The sequence below is a fragment of the Syngnathoides biaculeatus genome, chromosome 20, assembly GCF_019802595.1.
Source record: "Syngnathoides biaculeatus isolate LvHL_M chromosome 20, ASM1980259v1, whole genome shotgun sequence".
In the NCBI taxonomy this organism is placed as follows: domain Eukaryota; kingdom Metazoa; phylum Chordata; class Actinopteri; order Syngnathiformes; family Syngnathidae; genus Syngnathoides; species Syngnathoides biaculeatus.
Genome location: NC_084659.1, coordinates 12,363,624 through 12,387,677, shown reverse-complemented (window position 1 = coordinate 12,387,677; position 24,054 = coordinate 12,363,624). Strand labels below are relative to the sequence as shown.

The 24,054-nt window shown below is 42.9% G+C and overlaps 1 protein-coding gene, 1 long non-coding RNA gene and 2 other non-coding genes across 7 annotated transcripts; 1 reads left to right on the top strand and 3 right to left on the bottom strand.

The window, feature by feature from the left end:
* Nucleotides 1-56: 56 nt before the first annotated feature.
* LOC133493917 (uncharacterized) lies at nt 57-4,033 on the bottom strand. Its single transcript, XR_009793217.1, has 3 exons — nt 3,950-4,033; nt 2,175-2,256; nt 57-366 (listed from the first exon to the last, which is right to left on the bottom strand). It is a non-coding gene; the product is annotated as an uncharacterized LOC133493917 (long non-coding RNA).
* Nucleotides 560-674, bottom strand: LOC133494017 (U5 spliceosomal RNA). The gene has a single exon (XR_009793245.1). It is a non-coding gene; the product is annotated as a U5 spliceosomal RNA (small nuclear RNA).
* LOC133494004 (U1 spliceosomal RNA) lies at nt 1,226-1,389 on the bottom strand. Its single transcript, XR_009793234.1, has one exon. It is a non-coding gene; the product is annotated as a U1 spliceosomal RNA (small nuclear RNA).
* LOC133493887 (gastrula zinc finger protein XlCGF26.1-like) lies at nt 3,847-21,868 on the top strand. 4 transcript variants are annotated; one of them, XM_061807856.1, is made up of 4 exons: nt 3,847-3,990; nt 4,735-4,817; nt 14,223-14,379; nt 18,820-21,868. In XM_061807856.1, exons 3-4 carry the CDS (start codon nt 14,253-14,255, stop codon nt 20,427-20,429), a joined length of 1,737 nt encoding a protein of 578 aa, XP_061663840.1. In that variant the 5' UTR covers nt 3,847-3,990; nt 4,735-4,817; nt 14,223-14,252; the 3' UTR covers nt 20,430-21,868. The 4 variants fall into 4 exon arrangements, with proteins under 4 accessions (XP_061663840.1, XP_061663839.1, XP_061663838.1 ...); XM_061807855.1 differs by lacking the exon at nt 3,847-3,990 and adding an exon at nt 4,054-4,358 and having other exon boundaries at nt 4,735-4,858; XM_061807854.1 differs by lacking the exon at nt 3,847-3,990 and adding an exon at nt 4,055-4,358.
* Nucleotides 21,869-24,054: the final 2,186 nt, after the last annotated feature.

The following is a 24,054-nucleotide window of genomic DNA, read 5'->3' as shown; positions in this document are numbered from 1 at the left end:
GGAATACCTTAAACTGCGTTTTATGGATTTTATTCACATTAAAAGATGTCATTTGGTTAACAGGTCATTTTTTAGACTTATGAAGCTACTGAATCAGCATTTTTACTGACTGCGCAATGTCATGTGGGATGAATTACAATGGACAACAAACGCAATTGGTAATACTGCCGTAATTCGACTAAACATGATCATGTTAAATGACAACTGCTCCATAGATCTGGGTTTGAATCTCAGCTGTGACCGTCCTGAGTGGAGTTTGCATGTTCTCCCCTTGCATGCGTGGGTTTTCTTTGCATATTCCAACTTCCTCCGATATTATAAAACATGCAGTTCGGGGTGGACTCCAGCTCTTGCCCTCCCGCGACCCTTGTGAGGACAAACGGTTCAGAAAAAGGAAGGACGTTAAACTATATTGTGATAGTACAATTCATTGATTGTGCGTTTTGAATTTACAAACAATATTTTCATCATACTCCAAATGCAGCTTTCTAAAATTGCAACTGGCTGCTGTTCCCTACAAGTATGCATATTAAGAATTAACATTTCACAGAATTTGAAGGGCTCCGCATACGCAAAGCATAAAAAAATTTGAGATAGACTCTTGCTGTTCCCCCCTAAGGAAATCTTTAGTAAAAGGCAAAAGATTTATGCAATTAAAAGGGAAACAAAAGTTTACTGCCATTGACGGCCTGAAACGGGTTATTTGACTGGCCCGCATACACTTTTGACAAACGGTATTCAACTCAAAAGTGCCCCTATTTCATAATAGTTCAACTGATAATCCATCAACTACAGTTAATATAGTCCAGTGATCTCTTCTTTAAAAGCAAAATGACAATTTAAAGGTGGAAAGACGCTCAGGCTTCACGTTCTTTATCTAGTTTGTCAAGCGGTTTTGCCGCAAAGGATTGTAGGGATAAGCCGCATGAACTCGGAGCCAATCAACGCAGTTATATCTGCCTCCATTGTGCAGCCTCTCCGTGGGCTTGATGTGACAATACCGCATAGTCTATGTTACAGAAGGACGGATTGTTAACAACGAGGGGGCACTTGAACGATTTTGTGAAATTTATCGGACGAACCGAATCAGACCACTCGGTGTACTCAAAAGTACTGAGCGACGTCTTGAATGCAGACCTCGAGTTAACTCACATGTACAATACATTCACAACTGAGAGTATCATTAGTACTATTTAATTTTTCAACATTATCGTTCACTATCGATCAGGGCAAAGCGCGTACGCAGTCGCCCACTACCAGAAATTATGCAGTCGAGATTTCCACGTTTGGGTAATTCGCAGGGGTCAGCATGACCCGAGTGCAATGGCTGAGCCTCACCATGAGTGAACCAACTTCTTGATCATGGTATCGCCCCTGCCAGGTAAGTATACCTTGTGCCGGCTAGAGCACGCGAGCCATACACGCGCACGCTGTGTCAAGCGACGGTGTCATCATGAGGACGTGAACAACCGCAATCACGACGTTAAAAGGAGACCCACAATCCATTGCGCCATCTCATTGAATAGAGCTCGTGCACGTGACGTCAGTGTTGGCACGTCGCCATATTGCCGGTCAAACCGGGCTCCACTGTAATGCGGGAGCCGTTGAACCAGAGCAGATTTTTCAAATTGCCCGAGACATGTTGTGTTGTTGGTTGTCACAAAAGACGACACATATTCAAAGAGATCATTCTATGGAATACCAGCTGAAAAGACCAGAAAAGGTTGATGGATTTCAGCAATGAAACATGATGGATGGTGCACAACCAAAATACACACACGGCTGTGTAGCGATTGCTTCATTTCAGGGAGGAATTATCATTTTCAATTTCAAATTATATCCAGTTGTCCAAGACAAGCAGAAGTGAATTAACAGTCCAACTTCTTATCGCCGAAAACATCGACTTCGGCATTAAATAGAGTCCTCTATGCCAAGCGTCTCGAGTATTTCCACGTACCTTCGTTTATTATCAGCATCTAAATGTTTCACGGTATTGTACAAAACTTTGGCCGTCGTGCTATAAGACGTATTTTCGTGTTAAGAAAAGGAAGAGTTGTTTTTCTATGCTCATAAAAAAGTAATTTAATAAATGAGGATTGAGGGAGTGCAGAGGTTCAAGTAAAATAAAAATACATTTTGCAAAAAGAAACTGTGTGAAATGTCTACTCACTCACAATTGAGACTGAATGTTCCCGAAGAGCTTTTCTTCGAGCAGGGCCACATTGTAGCTCCGGTTTCCCCTCAGACAACCGTTGACTGCGAAATCATAAAAATCTCTTCTTATTTACACATAAAATTTATGAACAAGTTTTGGAATCGGAAATCAGGGGTAATGGGGTTTTCAACTTCTGTTGACGTTTGGTAATACAAGGATGTTTCCAATATCTCAATATCTCCTTTATAATTTGAAATTTTGGTCCAGGTTTGAACACGCATCATGGAAGTTGACTCACACGATTTGCCTTCGCGGGCCACAGAAAATCATGTGGTGGGCCAGATCTGGGCCCCGGGCCTTAGGATTGGACACCTGTGTCTTGGAACTTTTGCAAGAGCTTGTGAGAATTCACGTGCTGGTCAGATTGTCCCTTCATTCGACTAAACAAGCTCATGTTAAATTACAACTGCTCCATAGCTCTGTGTTTGAATCTCAGCTCTGACCGTCCTGAGTGGAGTTTGCATGTTCTTCCACGGATCCAATATCCGGGGTGTACCCCACACCTGTTGTAGAAGGATTGGTTGGGTAAGGCTGCTCTCCCTTGACCCTTGTGAGGATGAAGGGTTCAGGAAATATATGGCGGTTAGGATCTATGAAGACTAAAGTGTCATAGTGCAGCATTTTGAGCATGTGTTTTCAAATTGTAAAATAGTTTTATGGGCTGAAATGGGATATTTAAATGCCCCGCATACACTTTTGACAAACGGTATTCAACTCAAAAGTGACTATTTCATAATAGTTCAACTGATAATCCATCAACTACAGTTAATGTAGTCCAATGGTCTTTTATTTAAAAGCAAAAGGACAATTTAAAGGTGGAAAGACGCTGAAGCTTCTCGTTCTGTATCTAGTTTGTCAAGCGGTTTTGCCGCAAAGGATTGTAGGGATAAGCCGCATGGGCTCGGAGCCAATCAACGCAGTTATCTCTGCCTGGATCGTGCAGCCTCTCCGTACCAGTTGGGATCGATGTGACAATAAAGCATAGTCTATGTCATAGAAGGGCTGATCGGTAACACCGAATGATTTTGTGAAATTTTACACGGTGGAGCCAGACTTGAACGAACGTTGCTCCGGAAACAACGCTGGGTACAAACCAGGATGCGATCACAACTTGGTCGAAACTGCCACGAAAGTTGAAAGCAATGACGTAGAATAAAAACTGGACGACGCACAGACGTCCAGTACCACCTTTCACGTGGTAATTCGGCTTCATTTTCCGGTCAGGGCAAGACAATGCTTTGGGTACGAGTTCACGTGAAAGTTGACATTTTTTGAAATCCTTACAATTGTACATTGTGAAACATGATAACAGCGAATTTAATTGGATTACGTTAGGTTTAGCTTTTTTTGTGTGTCCATGTGGTTAATTCTTGTTGCGCTGTCAGCTGTCAAAACTGTGCAACCGGCCGCAAAGTGTAATTTTTCACCACGTGGAAAATATATTATTACAATATGTGTCACTGTATCTTTTAAATCTTCGTCGGCATGGTGCAAATGTCTAGGTTATATTAATGTCTCTATAGATCCAAAACATCCCAAGTATATTGAGTTATCGCATCGAACAATGGATGTAATTTTTACCATGCTTTTTTTTGCCCTGACGGGAAGTCAGAGCCTGTTGAACATGACGGAACCAATGTTGGAGGCAGTGCGCAGTCTAGTTTTTATTCTATTCTAGGTCATTGGTCGAAAGCTTGTGGCTGCAGCAAGAACGGATGCTGAGCCACGACTGACCTGTTTCAGGACAGTCTGGATTAGTCCCTGGTGGTCTCGCGGTGAGGGTTCCTAGTGCTGTTCAACTTTGTTCCTCGATTGGGGAGCTTGTCGCTTTAAATAGTTTGGTCGCAAAGGATCATGGGTAATACATCTCTTTTCACTTCTCCTTACGAGGGATGAAAGACGATCATTCTTCAGCAAATCTTCCTGAATTTGGACTAAATGTGAATCCTAGAGATCAGACAAGTCTTATTAGTGCTTCGGTGGACTAAAACCTCATTCGTGCTGTCTTCGTGTCCGGTTGGAGTTGTCTCGTCCACGTTGAAACTTCTCGGCGTATTTTATCCCATCTTATCTTATCTTATCTTGCTAACCAAGAGAGAGACGTTTGTGATCAACACTTCGCTGAGCAGAGCTCAAGATTGAGGTAAAATCGGCTTCTTTCCGCCACAAAACTATAAATAATGAAACGTGCTTCGTGGAAAAAAAAGAATAAAAAACAAAACACCAACCGCTCCATTCTATCGTCGTAATTAGTCTGAAATTCTGAAATAATATCCTATAACAATTATATTCTGAATCGTCATCTAAGTGAGCGCGAATGCTTCTTTGATTCTATGTGCCCTGCGATTGGCTGGCGACCAGTTCGGGTGTGCCCCTTGTGTGGATACGCGGCTCATAAAATGGTTATGGCTTTAATCAATATTTTGAATCATTTTTTTTCGAAGATTGCTTGTCATGTTTCAGTGTTCATTTGCTTTTCTCATCCCTCCAAAATGAACGTCGTGTGAAAATGTGTGCAGGAGGAGTACGAGGAGGAATTTTGGGGCCCAAAACAAGAGAAGGAGCCACAACGTCAACTCTTGGACGCAGCTCCAAAGACAAAGTTGGTTCGCTTCTTTTTCACTTGTTGGATGCATTATAAATGTAAGGATATTGCTGTTTTTTTTTAATTCAAGGTTATTTGATGATAGATTTAGAGATTATAGATTATAAAATGTTACATATTGGATTATTACACTCGTTTCCTCATGCAGTTCCATTTTATTGTACCTCACTTTCTTTGAACCTAATGAATACTCAAGTTATTAATAAAATAAGGAATTATGGGAAATACAGATTTTTTTTTAATCCACCCATACACTTTCTGACCCGCTTATCCTCATCATCAAGGGTCGCAGGAGTGCTGGAGCCTATCCCAGCTATCTTTGGGGGAGAGGCGTGTGACACGCTGAAATGGTTGCCAGGCCAACACAGGGCACAAATAAAAAACCATTCACTCTCGCATTTACAGTGAAAAAAAGAAGTATTTGAACACCCGGCTATATTGCAAGTTCTCCCACTTAGAAATCATGGAGGGGTCTGAAATTTTAATCATAGATGCATGTCCACTGTGAGAGATAATCCAAAAAGAAAAATCCAGTAATCACAGTGTATGATTTTTTTTTTATGATTTATTTGTGTGATACAGCTGCAAATAAGTATTTGAACACCTGAGAAAAGTTCAATTTTGGTCTCCACTGACCACAAAACCTTCTACCATGACTCCTCTGTATCATCCAAATGGTCATTGGCAAACTTAAGACGGGTCTTGACATGTGCTGGTTGAAGAAGGGGAAACTTCCGTGCCATGCATGACCATGACGTCTTGGTGTATTACCAACTGTCAACTTGGATACGCTGGTCCCAGCTCTGTTTAGGTCATTGACCAAGTCCTGTCGTGTAGTCCTGGCTTGATTCCTTCCCTTTCTAAGGATCATTGAGGCCCCACGAGGTGATATCTTGCCTGGGGTTCCACTCCGATTGAGATTGACCGTCATGTTTAGCTTCTTCCATTGTTTAATGATTGCTCCAACAGTGGACCTTTTTTCACCAAGGTGCTTGGAAATTTCTCCGAAGCCTTTTACAGCCGTGTGGAGTTGTACAATTTTCACCTAGGTGCATCTGATTCAGGATAATACATGGAGTGGAAGTGGAGTTTTCAAGGCGGACTAACAGGTCTTAGAGGATCAGAATTCTAGCTGATAGATAGGTGTTCAAATACTTATTTGCAGGTGCATCACACAAATAAATTGCTAAAAAATCATACGTTGTGATTCCTGGATTTTTTTAATATTATCTTTCTCACACTGGACATGCACCTACGAAGAAAATTTCAGACCCCTCCATGATTTCTAAATGGGCGTACTTGCAATATCGCAGGATGTTCAAATACTTATTTTCTTCACTGTGTAATCATACCACTTATGTCCATGTCCCATTTTTTGGGGTCCAGGATTTTGAATTCTATAAATACTTCAAAACAGTCAGTTATGCTGGTGGAGTTCGGGTGGGATTGTTTGCATACAGTTAGCATATTGCTTTGTAAGTAATCCTTCTCTGGCCACTTAATTTAAAAAAAAAAAATAATCTGCTAATTTTGGATGTCCTTTATTTGGATTGTCTGAAATAGTTGAAAGATTTTTGATCTTTGTGATACACATAGATGCTATTTGGTGTTATTACTTTACGTGTTGTCAACACACAACAACAGAAGGAAAAACAACGACACGTCTGGAGCTTTAGAAGGTAACACAGTCTAAAATTGCAGCTCCTGGTCACTTGAGGTCATCTTCTAAGCTGCAGAATCCTTTCAGTTAGGATGTAAGAACTATGTTTTTTTTCTTTAAGTAGCACGTTCATCCTGAACTTACTGGTTTTCAACTTTCACTTCTGCTATTTATCCATGGAAAGATTGTGACAGTCGATGTCTGCATTGGTTTCCTTTGTAAAAGTTTTAGCACAGTGTAGCGTATTTGGGCTGGATGAAAAGGTCATTTATTGGGTAAATAAATTCGGCGGAGTTGAACGCTTGTGTCCCACTTCCAGTTTAGCGTGAGTCTCGAAAAGGGGGCGACACGTTCCGTTTTCAGATGAGTTACATACAGGAAAGAGCAAGGAAAATCCGTTTGTTAATCAGTCTTAAAAATCCCAAGGTTGCTACACGTTGACTCGTGGATCTGCTCCCGAAGTTTTTCGTTCAGTTCACAGAAAGCGACGGTCCAACTTGTGTTTTATTCGTTGTGACACCATTTCCCGGAGGGCGAAGATTGGATATTACAGTACTTTTATTTTGAAAAGTGGCAGCTGGCTTGACTTCAGTTGGCTCGAATCGGTGGTCTGTTGCTTTAAAGGGAAAATCCACTATTTCGCATGAACAATGTATCCAATTGGTCATGCAATATGTACTCTTATTTTGACAATGTGATGTTAAATCCTCTCTCATTTATTAGTGTTTTGAGAAGATTTTTAATCGACAATTACGAATTTTCAGGGGCGCTTCCATTTTCGTGAGTCACATGACCTACATGCGCGAATGTAACGTGTTACGTGCCGCAACAAAGGGTCGATTACATGGGACACCATTTATGCCCAGCGATAATTTCTCGGATTTATCCTCATCCGATGAAGAAATAGCAGTATCGGTTGATCGGTAAGACGGAGGAATACTTCCATACCCAGCCGTGAGTGGCTCGGCCGCTCGGTTGATCTGGAAGGCGGAGGAATATTTCCATACAGATTTGAGCTGTAAATAATGCCGCCAAGCAGCGGAGCCGTGAGCTCGCATCCTGGCCGAGTGAGCTCCTGGCTCGGTAGGAAGGCGAGGTCACGGCTCCCCCGCTCGACCAGGGAGCTCCCCGGCTGAGCAAGCTCACGGCTCCTGCTATTTCTTCATCAGATGAGGATAAATTCAAGAAATCACCGCTGGTCATCATGTAATTGAGGGTTTGGAACGACACGTAACACGTCACGTCCGCCCACGTAGGTCATGTGACTCGCGAAAATGGCAGCGCACCTGAAAACTCGTAATTGTCGATTAAAATTTTTTTCTCAAAACACCATTAAATGAGCGAGGATTTAACGTCACATTGTCAAAATAGGGTACATATTACATGACCTATTGGATACATTGTTCATGCGAAGCACTGGATTTCCCCTTTAAATATTTCTGACGCAGGGGATCCTGGGTAATATCTCACTTTTCTTTTTCTTCTTCTTCTTACCCTGCAGTAGATTTGATCGACTTAAATAAATCTTCCAGAACTTGGACCAAATGTTGCAAATCCTCGACGCAGGACGTCCCTGATCACGACTTTAGTGGACTAAAACGTCATTCGTGGAATCATCGTGTCCGGTTGGAGTCTTTGAAGCTTCTCGTCTTATCTTAGTTTAACTTGCCAACATCGAGATGCGTTTATGATTAATACTTCGCAAAGCAGAAATCAAGCCTGAAGTAAAGTCTTCTTCTTTCCGCCGCCAACTAGTAAGGATTGACACAAGTCACTGACTTAAGTGTGCTTAAAAAATAAACACCAACAACTAAATTCTGTCGGCTTTCTTTGGGAGTTAAATAATTTTTCTCAATTTTCCGAGTCTTTATTTGTTGTTATTATCATAATCTGGATTCTGAATCTGGTGGCGTGGTGGTTGACTGGATGTCTGCAACACAGTTCTGAGGACTATGGTCCAAATACCTGCCCTGCCAGTGTAGAGTTTGCATGTTCTCGTCATGACTGTGTGGTATTTTCTCCTAAAAACTAGGTTTAATATGATCATATTTTTGGTGGTGATAAGCAAGTAAAAAAAAAAAAGACCTTTTAATAAGATGAAGCAATGACTAATTTTGAATGACCTTGTTCATTTACGACATAGGCTTGCTTAAAATAGAGATTTACAATAAATAATATGTCTTTCTTCATCTACTTATGGGATCTATCTTATCTATCACAAACTGTCTCTTGTGGACAGGCCTCGCACGTGGCCCTAAAAGTCCCTAAATTTTCAAAGGTGCATTTAGGAGCTCCTAAAAGTCCTTAAAAATCCGCAAAAACCGGTCAAGCCCCTAAAAAGGCCTTAAATTATAAAAAATCAAAGGGAGGACCTCTAACGCCAAAATTCTCCCTAAAAAAAATTATCTTTTATTTAAAAAAAATAGCGATCCGTCTGGCATCTAAAACAGCCGGAAATTGTCAACGGAAGTCACCGAATATCAACGAGTCGCCATCTTGTCGTTGATATTCCATTGTTCGTTTCCGTGAGTCGACATTTCACTTCGTCTTCGTTACGTCTTTCATCGATCCAACTTGTATCATGGGGAAGTGCATTTTTCAAGATGCTTGGATTGAAAGTAAGGAGTTTGGAAGCTGGGTTCGTCGAGATGCAAAAGATCGGCACATGTTTTACTGCCATCTGTGCAAGCAGAGCTTCCAGCTAGGAAAGATGGGCGTCAAAGCGCTGGAGTCGCACCGGAAAAAAAGGAGACACGCTGATTTGGCGAAGACTCTCTCATCTTCCGTTGGTATGAATCTGTTTCTAAAATATCAAGATAGTGAAGCATCAACTTCAGGCAGTGGTACTAGCAGTGCATGCGCACCTCCAGTTGTCCAGCCATCGACTTCAACCAGCCAGAAGTCAGGCTCTATGAACGTAGTTCAATACACGAAGGCGGACTCGTTAAAGGCAGGGATCGTGTGGACTTTAAAAGTAATCTTCAGCCATTACAGTTACAAATCTTGTGAAAATAATTCAAAAGTGTTTGCAGTCATGTTCCCAGACAGTGACATTGCTAAAAACTACCAATGTGGGGAAAGGAAGACTTCGTACCTGGCTACATTTGGCATCGCTGCCCACTTTTCATCTCTACTGCCTCAAAGCCAAAAAAGCCAGAATAGAGACTGACATATTTACGCTTATTGAGAAGGCTGACAGGATGTGTGAGCAGGCAGAAGAAAAGGGGAATCTGAGGTTTATCACCGAGGCCAATGCACTCAGAGGCAGAGCAAAGGACAAGAGAGCCACTTTGGCACCTCGGCAGCAACAAATAGAGGAGGCACTGGGTAGGCTCAAGGAGCTCGACTCGTAGGGGTGCTGAGACAGACATCAGTAGAAGACATTTGTGTGTATAGTTGCAATTGTAGTTAGAATCGGTTTGTCTGTATACTGTTATGTGAAGACATTGACAACAGTCACATCAATGAGAACTACCACAAGGGGCGACAGGTGATCACTGTCACAGGTACTGAGGTACTGGAACCTTTGATGAACCAAGAACAGCCGATGGCACCACTGGGTGAGTCTTTTTTCTTTACTCTTGATTTCCCACGATGGCCCTAAAATCTTTCCGCGTCGGCCCTAAATTTTTTGTGTCAGCCCCTAAGAATGACCCTAAAAAGCCCTTCAATTTTTTCGGTCAGACTGAGGATGAACCCTGGTTGAGTAAAAGAAAAAAATATCTTTTACAATGCACAATTACGTTTTACTGTTTCCTTTTGTTGACTTTGATGCTTTGCCGTTTCCACTAAAGCGTTTATTAAAAAAAAACAAACAAACAAAAAAAAAAAAACTTTGTAGTTCTGATTGCCCTACGGACCATAAAAATTCCCACCGAAATTACCCTTTTTTACACCATGTAATGGTTTTTTTTTTTCACGTGACCCCACCCGTTGGGCTACCTCAAACGGTGGCCATTTTCGATCCCCGAGCTCCCGTTACTCATACATAGGCAAGGTGGACGACATTATGTTTCTAACTGCATTTATTGAAGACGCGACCGACAGCACATCAAGCCCAGACTGACTATTAGGCGTACACACATCATGGGACTCAGGACTGTGCAACAAAGGTGCAGTTTTGTGCCCTTGATCTTTTACTCTTCATGACAGAAATGACAAAGGAAGACCACTTACCTGTATGCTCACACGGAAAACGAAAGGCAGTGGAAAATTATTTTTTAAATATCGAGGCAGACTCCATTTATTCCTTTTTTTCTCTCCAAAAAGTACAACCTGTATATTAGTTCACCACAAGCGAAGTGAAATGTTGATTTGTTTAAAATTTGATGACAATGGCGGAAAGACAAAAGAATAAACAAATCCAGTATTTCACAAAATTTTCGAATCTTTGAAGTGACTAACAAAAAATGATCTTAACTGTAATGTTGGCCTTCTGAAAAGAGTATCGATTAAGCTTGTTAGCTTAGCTCGGCGACACACCGGCACGATGGAGGTTGAAGCCAGGCAGCGTGATAGCGGCATCGGGCAATCGTCCACAAAGCCAAGTCTCCGTGAAGCACAGAGCCGCAGAATGTCCAAAGTAGGGATCGCAACCGGTTACAAATAACCGGTTATAACCAGTTTTCGGTTTTGAAACCGTAATCGGACTTTCGAAATCGGTTAAAATTTCCAATAATTTCTTCCGTTTCCGGTACTCCACATTGCGTTATTTTTTTCAACATCATTTCCACTTTTTTCAAGTTTCGCTGTTTGAGTAAAGTTGGACTCAAAAGAACATTCAGTTAAATCAAAGAAACATCAAACATGGCATCGAGGAAACGCTCGGTATACTTTCATGCCCTTTCTGAAAGTCCGAAAGAAGAATGTCAACACTAAAACATTTTTACAAAAAAAATTAACAAAAATTTAACTCCTCGCTTGTGTACTTGAGTCCCGACACAGAAACACAAACAGTAACTGAGATTATTCCGTAGACTTCCACACTGGGTATGTGTTAGGTAGAGAGGTTAAATGGCGGCCCGGAGTGCTTCAGCAAAAAATGTGACGTCAGTGAAAACGTGGCTCTCCGTGGCCAGTTAAGTTTGGTGTTTTGACAGCAGCCGCAGTGGGCAGCAGCGTGGCCGTGCCGCTTTCTCGTGCACGCTGCTTCTCCGTGTTGCGTCCTGATTACGTTGTGTCTTTAAGCCTTGTTTTTCAAGCCACTTGTTGCCAGATCGTTGTGTGTACGGGGAGTCCTCATTCTACGACCGAGATCCGTTCTTACACTTGTGACATAACCTGAATTTTGGCGTAAATCAGATTTCACCGTTTGTCAAAATTTATGACGACAGCTGAGATTGGTTCCAGCACTCCCGTGACCCTCGTGAGGATAAGCGGCTTAGAAAATAGGTGGGTGTATGTTCTTCATATAAAAAAAACTAAAATACATGAAAAACAGGATGCTGTACTTACCATTTCTCTGAGAGGTGGATGGCAAAGAATGAAGAGAGGCTGTGCTTAGATACTGCTACGGAAGCTTTTGCAGGTAGCCCTTGCTAGCGTTAAATTCCTCATCAGCTTCGTTGCCTTTCGGCTCTTGCAAAGTTGGGAAAATACGCCGTACCTTTTCCCTTAATGAACATTTGGCTGATATTAAGCCCACCTTGATTCTGATCCTCTATCCGTAGTGTAAGTGAACTTTCCATCTCGGCAACGATCGAAGAATGTTCCTTCTTTTTTTTTTTTCACGAAAATAGTTGCTTCGTGATCACAATATCATATATATATTTATATATATATGTCACGACCCATCAGAACGGAGATAGGACCCAAATGCAGGAGGACACAGGAGACGCAGAGGTAATTCGGGAAAAATGTTCATTATTCCAAGGTCGGGGATCGGGCAGGCAGTCAGGTGCAGAAGCGGTAATCAGGACGTCGGGCGTAGAAGTCATGTCAGCGGGCAGGCAGGAGTTGGTACATGGGAGAACGATCAAAGCAGGCAGAACTATCAAGGGTGTCAGGCTTACGGGGTCGGTCGGAGAACAGGCGAAGGTCGGTACACATGGGTTGACGATCGGGCCTACGAGAGTGCTGGACCGGGGCATGAACCTCAACGATCTGGCGGAGGACCAGTCGTCACCGGGTCCTATAAGTACCGGGCGTAATCAGCCAAAACAAGGTGCAGGTGTGTGCCGACTAATTGGCTGGCCACGCCCAGCCTGGGCAGAATGCCAGAGAGAGAGAGAGAGAGAGAGAGAGAGAGAGAGAGAGAGAGAATATCGGGGCTTTGTCATGTCGGGATTTGTGAGTTTGGATCCTACGCGTGTTGGCTGATTAAGGAAGGGATGACCGATGATGAGACGAGCAAATGGATTTATTACAAAGGAATGTGCAATACAGAAGTCCGGGTCGTATCTCGGTATCTGCTGTCTTCTGTCAGGATTGCCCAAAGAAGAAGACAAAAATCTGCCCGGTAACACAAAGTTTTTATATGTGTGGGTCCGTGGTAGAAGTGGCTGCCGCCCCCAATTCTGATCCCAGGCTGGGATGGTAATTTGCCACTCCTTATCTGGTGTCTTTCATCTCCACGGCAACGCCAGGGCTAGGAGGATATCACCACCTGGTTTCTGGGCACAAAGATCAAGGACAACCGCAGCGCTGCGCAACACATCCTTGTCTGATTAGCAAATGGGCAACACTTTATCTGTTGATTAAATGTATGTCATATTTAAGCAAATAATGAAAGTACAATAAAAGTAAAATAGTCTTCCGTCATTCATTCATTGATTGATTAATTAATCATGATCACCACGGTCGACCGACTGAAAACCAAGTCTTTACCGATATTGGTCGTTGTTACTCCTTTTCTCTGATCTTTTATTAATGTTAAGCTTCGTTTCCACGGTATTTGATTTGTTCAGCTGGACCAGCATTGCTAAAAGAAACAGCTTTCTTCTTTGGTGCCATATTGTGTAAAAAGTTGGGCGAAAAAGGAAAATATACTCCCAGCGCATAAACACAGATAAGCAATATGCATCACTGAAGCAGAAAAAATATGGTGCTAGGGATAAAATGGCAGACAAGACAGGCATCGTAAATTCGAAATGTTTTTGGTCAAGACTGTTTCAACTCGAGGACTCCCTAGATATGCGTGTGTGTTCACGCGCGTCAGCTAGCGTAATTGCCTCGTCCCATGTCATAGCATTACCACGTTACGTTTTCATGTTTTGCCATGCCCGATTTTTGACATCGTTTCATATTTTTTTTTGGATCAATCCTTTTTTTCCTTGTGATTTTTGGACTGTCTCACCGTCGGACTGCCTTCCCTTTTCCAACCACTGCCTGGCAAGGAACCTTCCTAAAATCCACGCTTACGTCTCAGCTTCCTGCATCTGGTTCCCACCCTCCGCCGAATTCGTGACAAAATCAAGTTGATCTATAATCACTGCTAATATTCCGGTGTTTCACGATGCGAGATGCGAACATGAATTTTGATCTCGTTATGCACGAGAGAGTGTGAATTAACGAGAACTGACAATAAAATGCTGGCACCATGTGCTGGAGACGGAGTAAAAATATTTTGTAAAAATAACAAAAAAAAAAAAAAATCTACCAACCATAGTTCTGAAATATAGGAAATATATAATTTTTTTTGGGGGGGTGCCTAATGTACTGTTTTACACACAATGTCCAAATCTGAATCTTGATATAATTAAGATGTCTGATTTTCAGTTGGTTTTCTCATCCCTCTTACACAGCTCAGAAAGTGTTATGATCTTCGTGTGAAAATGTGTGCAAGAACGATTGGAGAGTACAAGGAAGAATTTTGCGGACCAAAAAAGGAGGAGGAGCCACAACGTCAACTCCTGGACGCTTTGTTCAATCTGCAGCCTCGAATTGTGCTACGCAGAGCCGGTTGGTTCTCTTGTTGCATGCATTCTAATTTGAATGATGTTATTATTTATGGGCCCCGTTTGATGATGCAATTTATGTAACATTAACATCCCGCTGTGCGACTGACTGGCGACCAGTTCAGGGTGGAGTTTGGCATTCGCCCAAAGTCAGGTGGGAGAGGCTACGGCACTCCCGCGACGCTTGTGAGGATAAGGGGCTTAGAAAATACATACACAGTGTGCCTTTGCCCATTTACGGTTCAACATTCAGAAGCTCATATATTTGCAGGTTTTGATCTCCCAAGTTTTAAATTTTAATTATACCATAGTTTAACAATCTTAGAGGTCTAAAAATCTATTCCAAATAAGATACCATGTGATGCTCATGAGGCAGCAAGGAACATTTGCCCCCACACCACCCGTGTTGGCAGGTCATTACTGACGATGTTGTACATACTCACGATGTCACGTCAAAATTAAAATGATCAAACCACAGCAAATACAATAGCATAAGTAAGAAATAATTATTAACAGATAAAATGACTTAAGAAAAAATTAACACAAAAAAATGCACTTTAAATGCTGTTTACATCCTCCCAGCATGCTTTGCTCCACGAATGAGTTCCCGAGTGCCGCAAAGCATTCTGGGAGTGGCTGTAATCTTCTTCTGCTTATCCATTCATCCATTTTCTTTGCCGCTTATCCTCACAAGGGTCACAGGGAGTGCTGGAGCCTATCTCATCTGTCAACAAGCAGTAGGCGGGGTACATCCCAAACTGGTTGCCAGCCAATCGCAGGGCAGATTGAGACAAACAGCCACACTCACAATCACACCTAGGGGCAATTTAGAGTGTCCAATTAATGTTGCATGTTTTTGGGATGTGGGAGGAAAGCGGACTGCCCGGAGAAAACCCACGCAGGCACGAGGAGTACATGCAAACTCCACACAGGCGGGGCCGGGATCAAACCCGGGTCCTCAGAACTGTGAGGCCAAAGCCTTACAGCTGTTTCACCGTGTCGCCTTTGTTGTCCTTACAGATGTAAAAACTAACTATTCCTCTCTGCCTTGCGAGCACCATCACATGGTAGCTTACATACACACTAAAACATGTGCTAGCATACATGGGAACGATGTAACCAGTGTGTTCAAGTGTGCTTCATTAGACACGTCACACAATAATTGTGCACATAAGGCATGCTGTCCATTTTGAAAACAATTTAAGACTTCGAGTGATGAGGCTGAAATTTGAAATTGAGGGTGTAATGTATAATGTGATTAGCGGCTATGCCCCATAGGTAGGATGTGACCTGGAGTTGAAAGAGAAATTCTGGAAGGAACTAGATGAAGTAGTTCTGAGCATCCCAGGCAGACGGAGTTGTGATTGGTGCAGATTGTAATGGACATGGCTGTAGTGAACACTTTTTTTCCAGAAGAGGAAGGAACATAGTGACCTACAAGAGCGCAGGTAGAGGCATGCAGGTGGATAATATTTTGTGCAGATTATGTAATCTGAAGAATGTTACTGACTGTAAGGTAGTGGCAGGTCAGACTGGAAGCTGAGAAAGGAAGAATGTTGTGCAAGATCTCAGAAAGAGGTGAGACAGGTTCTCGATGGACAGGAGAAGCTCCCGGAAGACTGGACAACGACAGCCAAGGTGATCAGAGAGACAGGCAGGAGAGTACTTGGTGTGTCATCTGGTAGGAAAGGGGAGAAGGAGACTTGGTGGTGGAACCCCAAAATACAGGGAGTCATACAAGGAAAGAGATTAGCGAAGAAGAAGTGGGAGACTGAGGGGACTGAGGAAAGGCGAAAGGAATATAATGAGATGCGACGTAAGGCTAAGGTGAGGTGGCAAAGGCTAAACAAGAGGCATATGATGACATGTACACCGGGTTGGACACGAAAGAAGGAGAAAAGAATCTCTTCAGGGGCCAGACAGAGGGATAGAGATGGGAAGGATGTGCAGCAGGTAAGGGTGATTAAGGACAGTGATGAAAATGTGCTGATTGGTGCCAGTAGTGTGCTCAATAGATGGAAAGAATACTTTGAGAAGTTGATGAATGAAGAAAATGAGAGAGAAGGAAGAGTTAAAGAGGCAAGTGTGAAGGACCAGGAGGTGGCAATGATTAGTAAGGGGTAAGTCAGAAAGGCACTACAAAGGATGAAAAATTGAAAGGCAGTTGGTCCTGATGACATACCGGTGGAGGTATGGAAGCAATTTGGTGCGGTGGCTGGGGAGTTTTTGACCAACTTATTCAACAGAATGCTAGCGATGCCTGAAGAATGGAGGAAAAGTGTGCTAGTTCCCATTTTAAGAACACAAGCGATTTGCAAAGAACTATCGAGGAATTAAGTTGATGAACCACACAATGAAGTTAAGGTAAAGAGTAGTGGAGGCTCGTCTCAGGACAAAAGTAAGTATCTGCGAGCAATAGTATGTTTGATGCCTAGAATGAGTACCACAGATGCTTTTGCCTTGAGGATGCTCGCGGAAAAGTACAGAGAAGGTCAGAAGGAGCTACATTGTATCCTTGTGGATCTGGATAACTATGTTAGGATCGTACAGGACATGTATGACTCCAGCAGAACAATGGTGAGGTGTGCCATCGGTGTGACAGAATAATTCAAGGTGGAAGTGGGACTGCATCAAGGATCAGCTGTGAGCCCCTTCCTCTTTGCTGTGGTAATGGATAGGGTGACACATGTGGTTACACTGGAATCCCCTTGGACCATGATGTTCGCAGATGATATTGTCATATGCAGTGAAAGCAGGGAGGATGTGAAGGAACCGTTAAAAAGGTGGAGGCATGCACTGGAAAGGAGAGGAATGAAGGTTAAATGAAGTAAAACAAAATATGTGCGTGAATGAGAGGGGTCGTGAGGCTCCAAAGAGAAGAGATAGCGAGGGTGGACGACTTCAAATACTTAGGGTCAACAATCCAGAGCAATGGTGAGTGTGGTAAAGAAGTGAAGAAATGGGTCCAAGCAGGTTGGAACAGCTGGCGGAAGGTGTCTGTTCTGTCAACGGACAGAAGAGTCTCCGCTATGATGAAGGGCCAATTTTAGAAAACAGTGGTGAGGCCAGCCATGATGAGACAACAGGAAGCAGAACTGGAGATGGCAGACATGAAGATGTTGAGGTTCTCGCTCGGAATGAGCAAGTTGGATAGGATTAGAAATGAGCAAATTAGAGGGACAGCCAGAGTTGGATGTTTTGGAGACAAGTTTGGAGAGAGAAGACTTTGGTGGTTTGGACATGTCCAGAGGCAGGAGAGTGATTTTCTTGGTGGAAGGGTGCTGAGGATGGAGCTGCCAGGCAAAAGAGCGAGAGGAAGACCAAAGAAAAGGTTGATGGATGTTGTGAGGGAAGGCATGAGGGCAGTTGGTGTTAGAGAGGAAGATGCACGAGATAGGCTTAGATGGAAAAAGATTACAAGCTGTGGTGACGCCTAACGGGACAAGCCGAAAGGGAAAAAAAGATCCTCAAACCTTTCTTTTCCTCAATCACCCTCAGTACCGGGCCCCCCCAAGGCTGTGTACCGAACCCTCTGCTATACTCTCTGTACACATATGACTGCATACCAGCCCATCCCAGCAACTCCATCATCAAGTTTGCTGATGGCACCACTGTGATCGGGCTCAGAAGGAGATGAGTCTGCCTACAGGGACGAGATCAGTACATTTTCAAAGTGGTGTTCTGCAAACAACCTGACACTGAACACCACAAAGACAAAGGAAATCATCCTGCACTTCCAGAAGTGTGGCGTCGACCCGGTTCTACTGTTCATCAATGGGGAGTGTGTGGAGAGGGACCACTCCTTCTAGTTTCTGGGAGTCTACATATACGGACAAACTCACCTGGACTGTCAATACCACTGGGGTGGTGAAAAAGGCCCAGAAGTGACTCCACTTCCTGAGAGTGCTCAGGAAGAACAACTTGAAAGCTAAGCTGCTGCAGGCCTTCTACAGAACCACCGTGGAGAGCATCCTCACATACTGCATCACAGTGTGGTATGCTGGATGCGTAGCAGCGGACAGGAAAGCCCTGCAAAGTGTGGTTAACAGTGCCCAGACGATCACTGGCTGCTCTCTGCTCTCCTTAGAGGACATCGCCAACTCCCGCTATCACAGCAGAGCCACTAATATAGCAAAGAACTCTTCACATCCTGGTCATCACCTGTTGAACCTGTTGCCCTCTGGCAGGCGATACAGGTCCCACAAAACACGGACAACCAGATTCAAGGACAGCTTTTTTCCCAGAGCCATCAACTCCTTGAACTCAAACCACTGAAATAGCAGTACACTCTGCGTTGATGTTTTATCTATTGTGTTTTACCAAAGATTTTTTTTTTCAATTCTATTTTATTGCACGTTGTGGAGAAGCACTGATCATTTCGTTGTATGCACGGCATATAATGGCATTAAAGGCTTTTGATTTGATTATTTCTTTTGTTTTGCAGACGTCAACGAAAATCTTCATCCAGAGCGGCAGCAGTCGGTGTCCTGTCACATCAAAATAGAAGAGGAGGGTGAAGAAGTTCAATACATCAAAGAGGAGGAGCAAGAGTTCCCACACTTCGAAGAGAACAAGCAGGAAATCATCCAGCTTCCATCCACTGGTGTCCATTTAAAGAGCGAAGATGCTCAACAGAAGAGACGGGGGGCAGAGCCTCCAATCAGGAACCGCTCAAGTCGTGGAGACTACTGTGGAGGATCACAAACTGACAATGATGATGATGAGCAGTCGGAAGGTGATGAGACATGTCACGCTCCCAACAAATGCTGGAAATGTTCTCATTGTAGGAAAGCTTTTGCTTCTATGTCGAACTTCAAAAAACACATGAAAATACACATAGGAGAGAAGCCGTTTACGTGCTCAGTTTGTGGTCAACAATTCACTCGTAAGAAAAACTTAAAAAGACACACAAGAACTCACAATGGTGATAAACCTTTTTCGTGCTCAATATGTGGCCAAAGATTTACTCGGAAGGGAACCTTAGAAAGACACACAAGAACTCACACTGGTGAGAAACCTTTTTCGTGCTCAATTTGTGGCCAAAGGTTTACTCGGAAGGGAAACTTAGTAAGACACACAAGAAAACACACTGGTGAGAAACCAATTTCCTGCTCAGTATGTGGCCTAATATTCACTGACAAGGGAAGCTTAAAAACACACACAAAAACACACACTGGTGAGAAGCCTTTTCCCTGCTCAGATTGTGGCCGAAGATTCTCTGACAGGAGTACGTTAAAAACACACATAAGAACACACACTGGTGAGAAGCCTTTTTCCTGCTTAGTTTGTGGTCAAAGATTTACTCTGAAGACTCATTTAATAAGACACACAAGAACACACACTGGTGAGAAGCCTTTTCCCTGCTCAGATTGTGGCCAAAGATTCTCTGATAGGAGTACGTTAAAAACACACGTAAGAACACACACTGGTGAGAAGCCTTTTTCCTGCTTAGTTTGTGGGCAAAGATTTACTCTGAAGGGACATTTAAAAAGACACACAAGAACACACACTGGTGAGAAACCTTTTTCCTGCTCTGTTTGCGGCCAAAGATTATCTGACAAGATTAGCCTAAAAATACACACAAGAAAACACACTGGAGAGAAACCTTTTTTCTGCGCCGTTTGTGGTCAGAGATTCAATCATAAGGGAAACTTAAAAATACATGCAAGAACACACACTGGTGAGAAATCTTTTTCATGCATAGATTGTGGTCAAAGATTCATTCGGAAGGACTCTTTAAAAATACACACAAGAACCCACACTGGTGAGAAACCATTTTCCTGCTCAATTTGTTCCCAAAGATTCACTTATAAGCACGTTTTACAAACACACAGAAGAACGCACACTGGCGAGAAGCCTTTTTCCTGCTCAGTTTGTGGGAAAAGATTTGCTGAGAAGGAAAAGTTAAAAATACACACGAGAAGGCACACTGGTAACAAACCTTTTTCCTGCTCAGTTTGTGATCAAAGATTTTCTTCTAAATATCAGGCTCAGATACACAAGTGTGCTGGTAGGAAAAGCCATGATCAAGAAGCTGTTCATGTAAATGTGTGAATTGAAAGTAATTACAGTCCTGTTACTGACTGACAATCAACATTCTTGTATTCTGTGTTCCAACTTTTACTCTATCTTCGACCCATAACAAAGGTCTCTTGTCCCCAAACAGCAAGTTGATCTGATTTGATCTTATCTAATCCGTAAAAGCTAAAATATTGGCCTATATCCATCATTTTCTGAGCCGCTAATCCTCACAATCACACCTTGGGGCAATTTGGAGTCTCAAATCAATGCATGTTTTTGGTACGTGGGAAGAAACCTCTGTAGGGACGGGGAGAATATGGAAAATCCACACAGGCGGGGCCGGATTTTAACCCTGGTCCTCGGAACTGAGGCCAACGCTCTACAGCTGTTCCACCGTTTAGCCCCTGCCTCACATATATCAAATAAATTTCCCCTCAAAAATGCTACTGAGACTCCATTTGAACTTGTGTCTTTCTACTTCTTTATTATCAATTTTTTGGCTGGTGCGACTTAAACTCCGGAGCGACTTATCGTCAGGAAAATACGGAAATTAAAATATTAGGTGACTCATTATGAAGATGGCTTGAATAGAAATGTCTGCATATATTTTAGTGATAATTGTTCACAGTTTTGGGACATGAAACGGTGTAAAGCATGTGTTACTTCCCCGCCATTTTTTTGGTGTCATTTTAATGCTCCGTACCCACCGGATGTCAATGATTGCTTCGGCTTGCGTTCTCCGGTTAAGTTTGCTCGCACGGCACATTTGGACACATTCATCGGCGCTGTAAACTCGGCAAGCGGCGGGGCTTCCTCTTTGCAAGGTGTCAACATTCCTTCCCGGACTTGTTCAGCTGTCCCACCCTCGAGCGTTCAGGTTACCGAGGCGTATTTGGGAATGCCCGCATCATCCGCGTCATTTTTTCGTCTAGCTGTGCAAACTGCACTGACTTCTGATGGAACGCGCGACATGGGAACTTAGCATAATAATAACATCCATCTCCATCCCGATCCGTAAATGTGTCTTATTTATGCACAGTAAACTTGTGATTGTGTATAATTTTGGGGCGTTTGTTGTTGTTCATGTGTTGCAACGATACACAACCGACTTGAACAAAGCCGTTTTTGGAAACTTAAGCAAGTTGTATTTCTTTATATTTTTTAATTTCCTGAAATGTTGTCATTTTAAAGGTGAGGGGATTACATCTAACAGCTATGATGGATGAAATATGACTCATTACGGCCACTTCATAGGATGATACATTCCTTGTCCCACACTTGCTACGGTAGTGCTTTTTAATTTTTTTGTTCACAAAGGGCCGTTAAAAATGGAATTGGTTCCTTACCAATTGCTCCAAAGTGTATTAATTTTCTTGTGTGTGCATGTATTTTGTCCAGTGTTTTGTCAATATCAAATCAGTGAATAATTGATTGTAACACCGGAAAGGAATTGGCTTTTGAAGGTAAAGTGTATATGGGATTCTTAATAAAATACACTTCAAACACTAAGGCTAACTCCTTTTTGTTTGTAAATCAAATACATCTTTCCATTTAAAAGAACTGAAATGCCTTTAATCTGTTCAAAACCCTCCAAAACTAAAATGCTGGCAACACAACGCAAGAAATGGCCCAAGCGACAAGGCCGAATGTGAAAACTTCTCAGCTGGGTCACTGAGGAGCAACTAATAGTTAATTATTATTTAAAACTAATCTGAGAAGTGTTGATTTGAGAAAATTCTTCGGTTTCCTGAGCATGATAAAGTCCTTGAAATCCTTTTTGAGAATGATTAGCCAACAAGCAATCATCAACACTTTTACTGTCATTGACTCAAAGAATTAGCAATATTTAAATTTTTGGAAAAAATGGACAGCTGTGGTGCATTCTGGCGATATCTGTAAACAAAATTCAGACCAAAATTGAAAGTAAGATTTCTAAACCCTGACCAAAAAAAAAGAAAAAATGGGCAGAAGTTTCCCAAGGGCCAAGCCCAGGTTTTTTTGCCCCCCATTCCCCTATCACTGTATACCACACAATCACATTAAAATATGCTTAAAATATGCCATCTTATCTCAAGACAGATGAGATCTGAAGAGATGATCTGAAGAGAATCCCGAAAATTCCAACAGAGTCTAAGCAGCAAGGCGGTTGATAGCCGGCTTGGCCAAACAACCCTTGGACATCCGTGGCTCAACCTGGAAGAATTTTTCAAATGGTTGAATGACCAAAGAACTCCTTCCGAATGCGCTGCGGTTAATAGAATTTATTTTTCTGCCTGATATTACTTATACTTCAAGTCAATTTGAAACTCTTACGGGTTTACATGTGAAACGTGCTTGGATTGCTATGAAAACTTCGACAGAGGTCTTCTTAAACTATATAATCTACTTCTCCTTTAGTCATAAATGTGATTACTGTCATGGTGCTGCTCGTCCCAGCCCTGGCATTGCAGGTCCCCTACACACCTGCGCCTCATCTGCGATAATGAACCCCAGTACTAATAGGACCCAGCGGACGGTCTGGTTTTGCCAGATCGTTGCCATTGATGCCTCATTCCTGCACATCCCCTACTCTGCTCTCGACTCCCGGTGTACCGACCCCTCCCTGTCTCCTGACCTACCCCTTATAGGTCAAGTGTCATGAAATGAATGATTTTTGGTATATTATTAATGAAAAACCCACAGCCAATATGGTCCCACATGTTTTTTTTTCCCCACCATAAAACATGATTTTGACATATACAGCTTTTTGTAACTCCCGCCATGAAAATCCTATCGAGGGATTTGTTTTCGAGAAGAAGCAGGAAGTGACGTACAGGACAGAGGCGCCCCCTAGTGGACTCGTTTGTTTCAATTAGTTTACATCAGGGAAGGTAGCTCGTTTTTCCTTCGTGTTAGCCAAAATGTCGGCTCATTGCATTGCTGGACATTGCTTCAACACTGGGGAGAATGGATTTAGCCTTCATAAGTTTGCAAGAGACTCGGTCCGTTGTGAAAAATGGATTGCACGGGTGCAGAGGACAAGAGCTTCGTGGGTTCCAAATAACAGGTAGGCAGGAATGCGCCCCGGCTCAAGTACAAGTACTGCGGCGGCTTTGAACATACCCCTAAAAGCAGCATGGCTGGCTCCACCTCCTCCTTATTTGCCACCACGGCTCAATCAGCCACACCGGCTGAGGCGCCGTGTTTGGCAGTCACTGCTTCTGCGAAGGCTCATCGTCGCCGCGATGGCTCATCTCCACCATGGACAGGGATGAGGTTTGGCCGTGATCGCATATCATCTGAATATGGCTCGAAACAGTGTAATATTTCCCCGAGGGCTCGAAACAATAGTGTAATATTGCCCCAGTAACTTCACTCGGTTGTGCGGTGTTCTCCTTTTCAAAAAGAGCTTCCATGTCAAAAGGGGCGTGTTCATCTCCCATAGTTAGGGTGCACCGCGTGTTTTCATTGGCGAATGTCCGGGTGACATCACGGACGGAGGATGCAGCCAATATGGCGACCACTTGGATGTCGTCGAATGACGCTTCCGCAACTTTGCGCATGGATGACATGCTCTCCGCTCACATTTATTTTTTCATATAGACATTGAAGTGAATAAGGTTATATGTATTTTCATTACAATATCTATTTTAAAATGTTTATAGGGATGACACCTGGG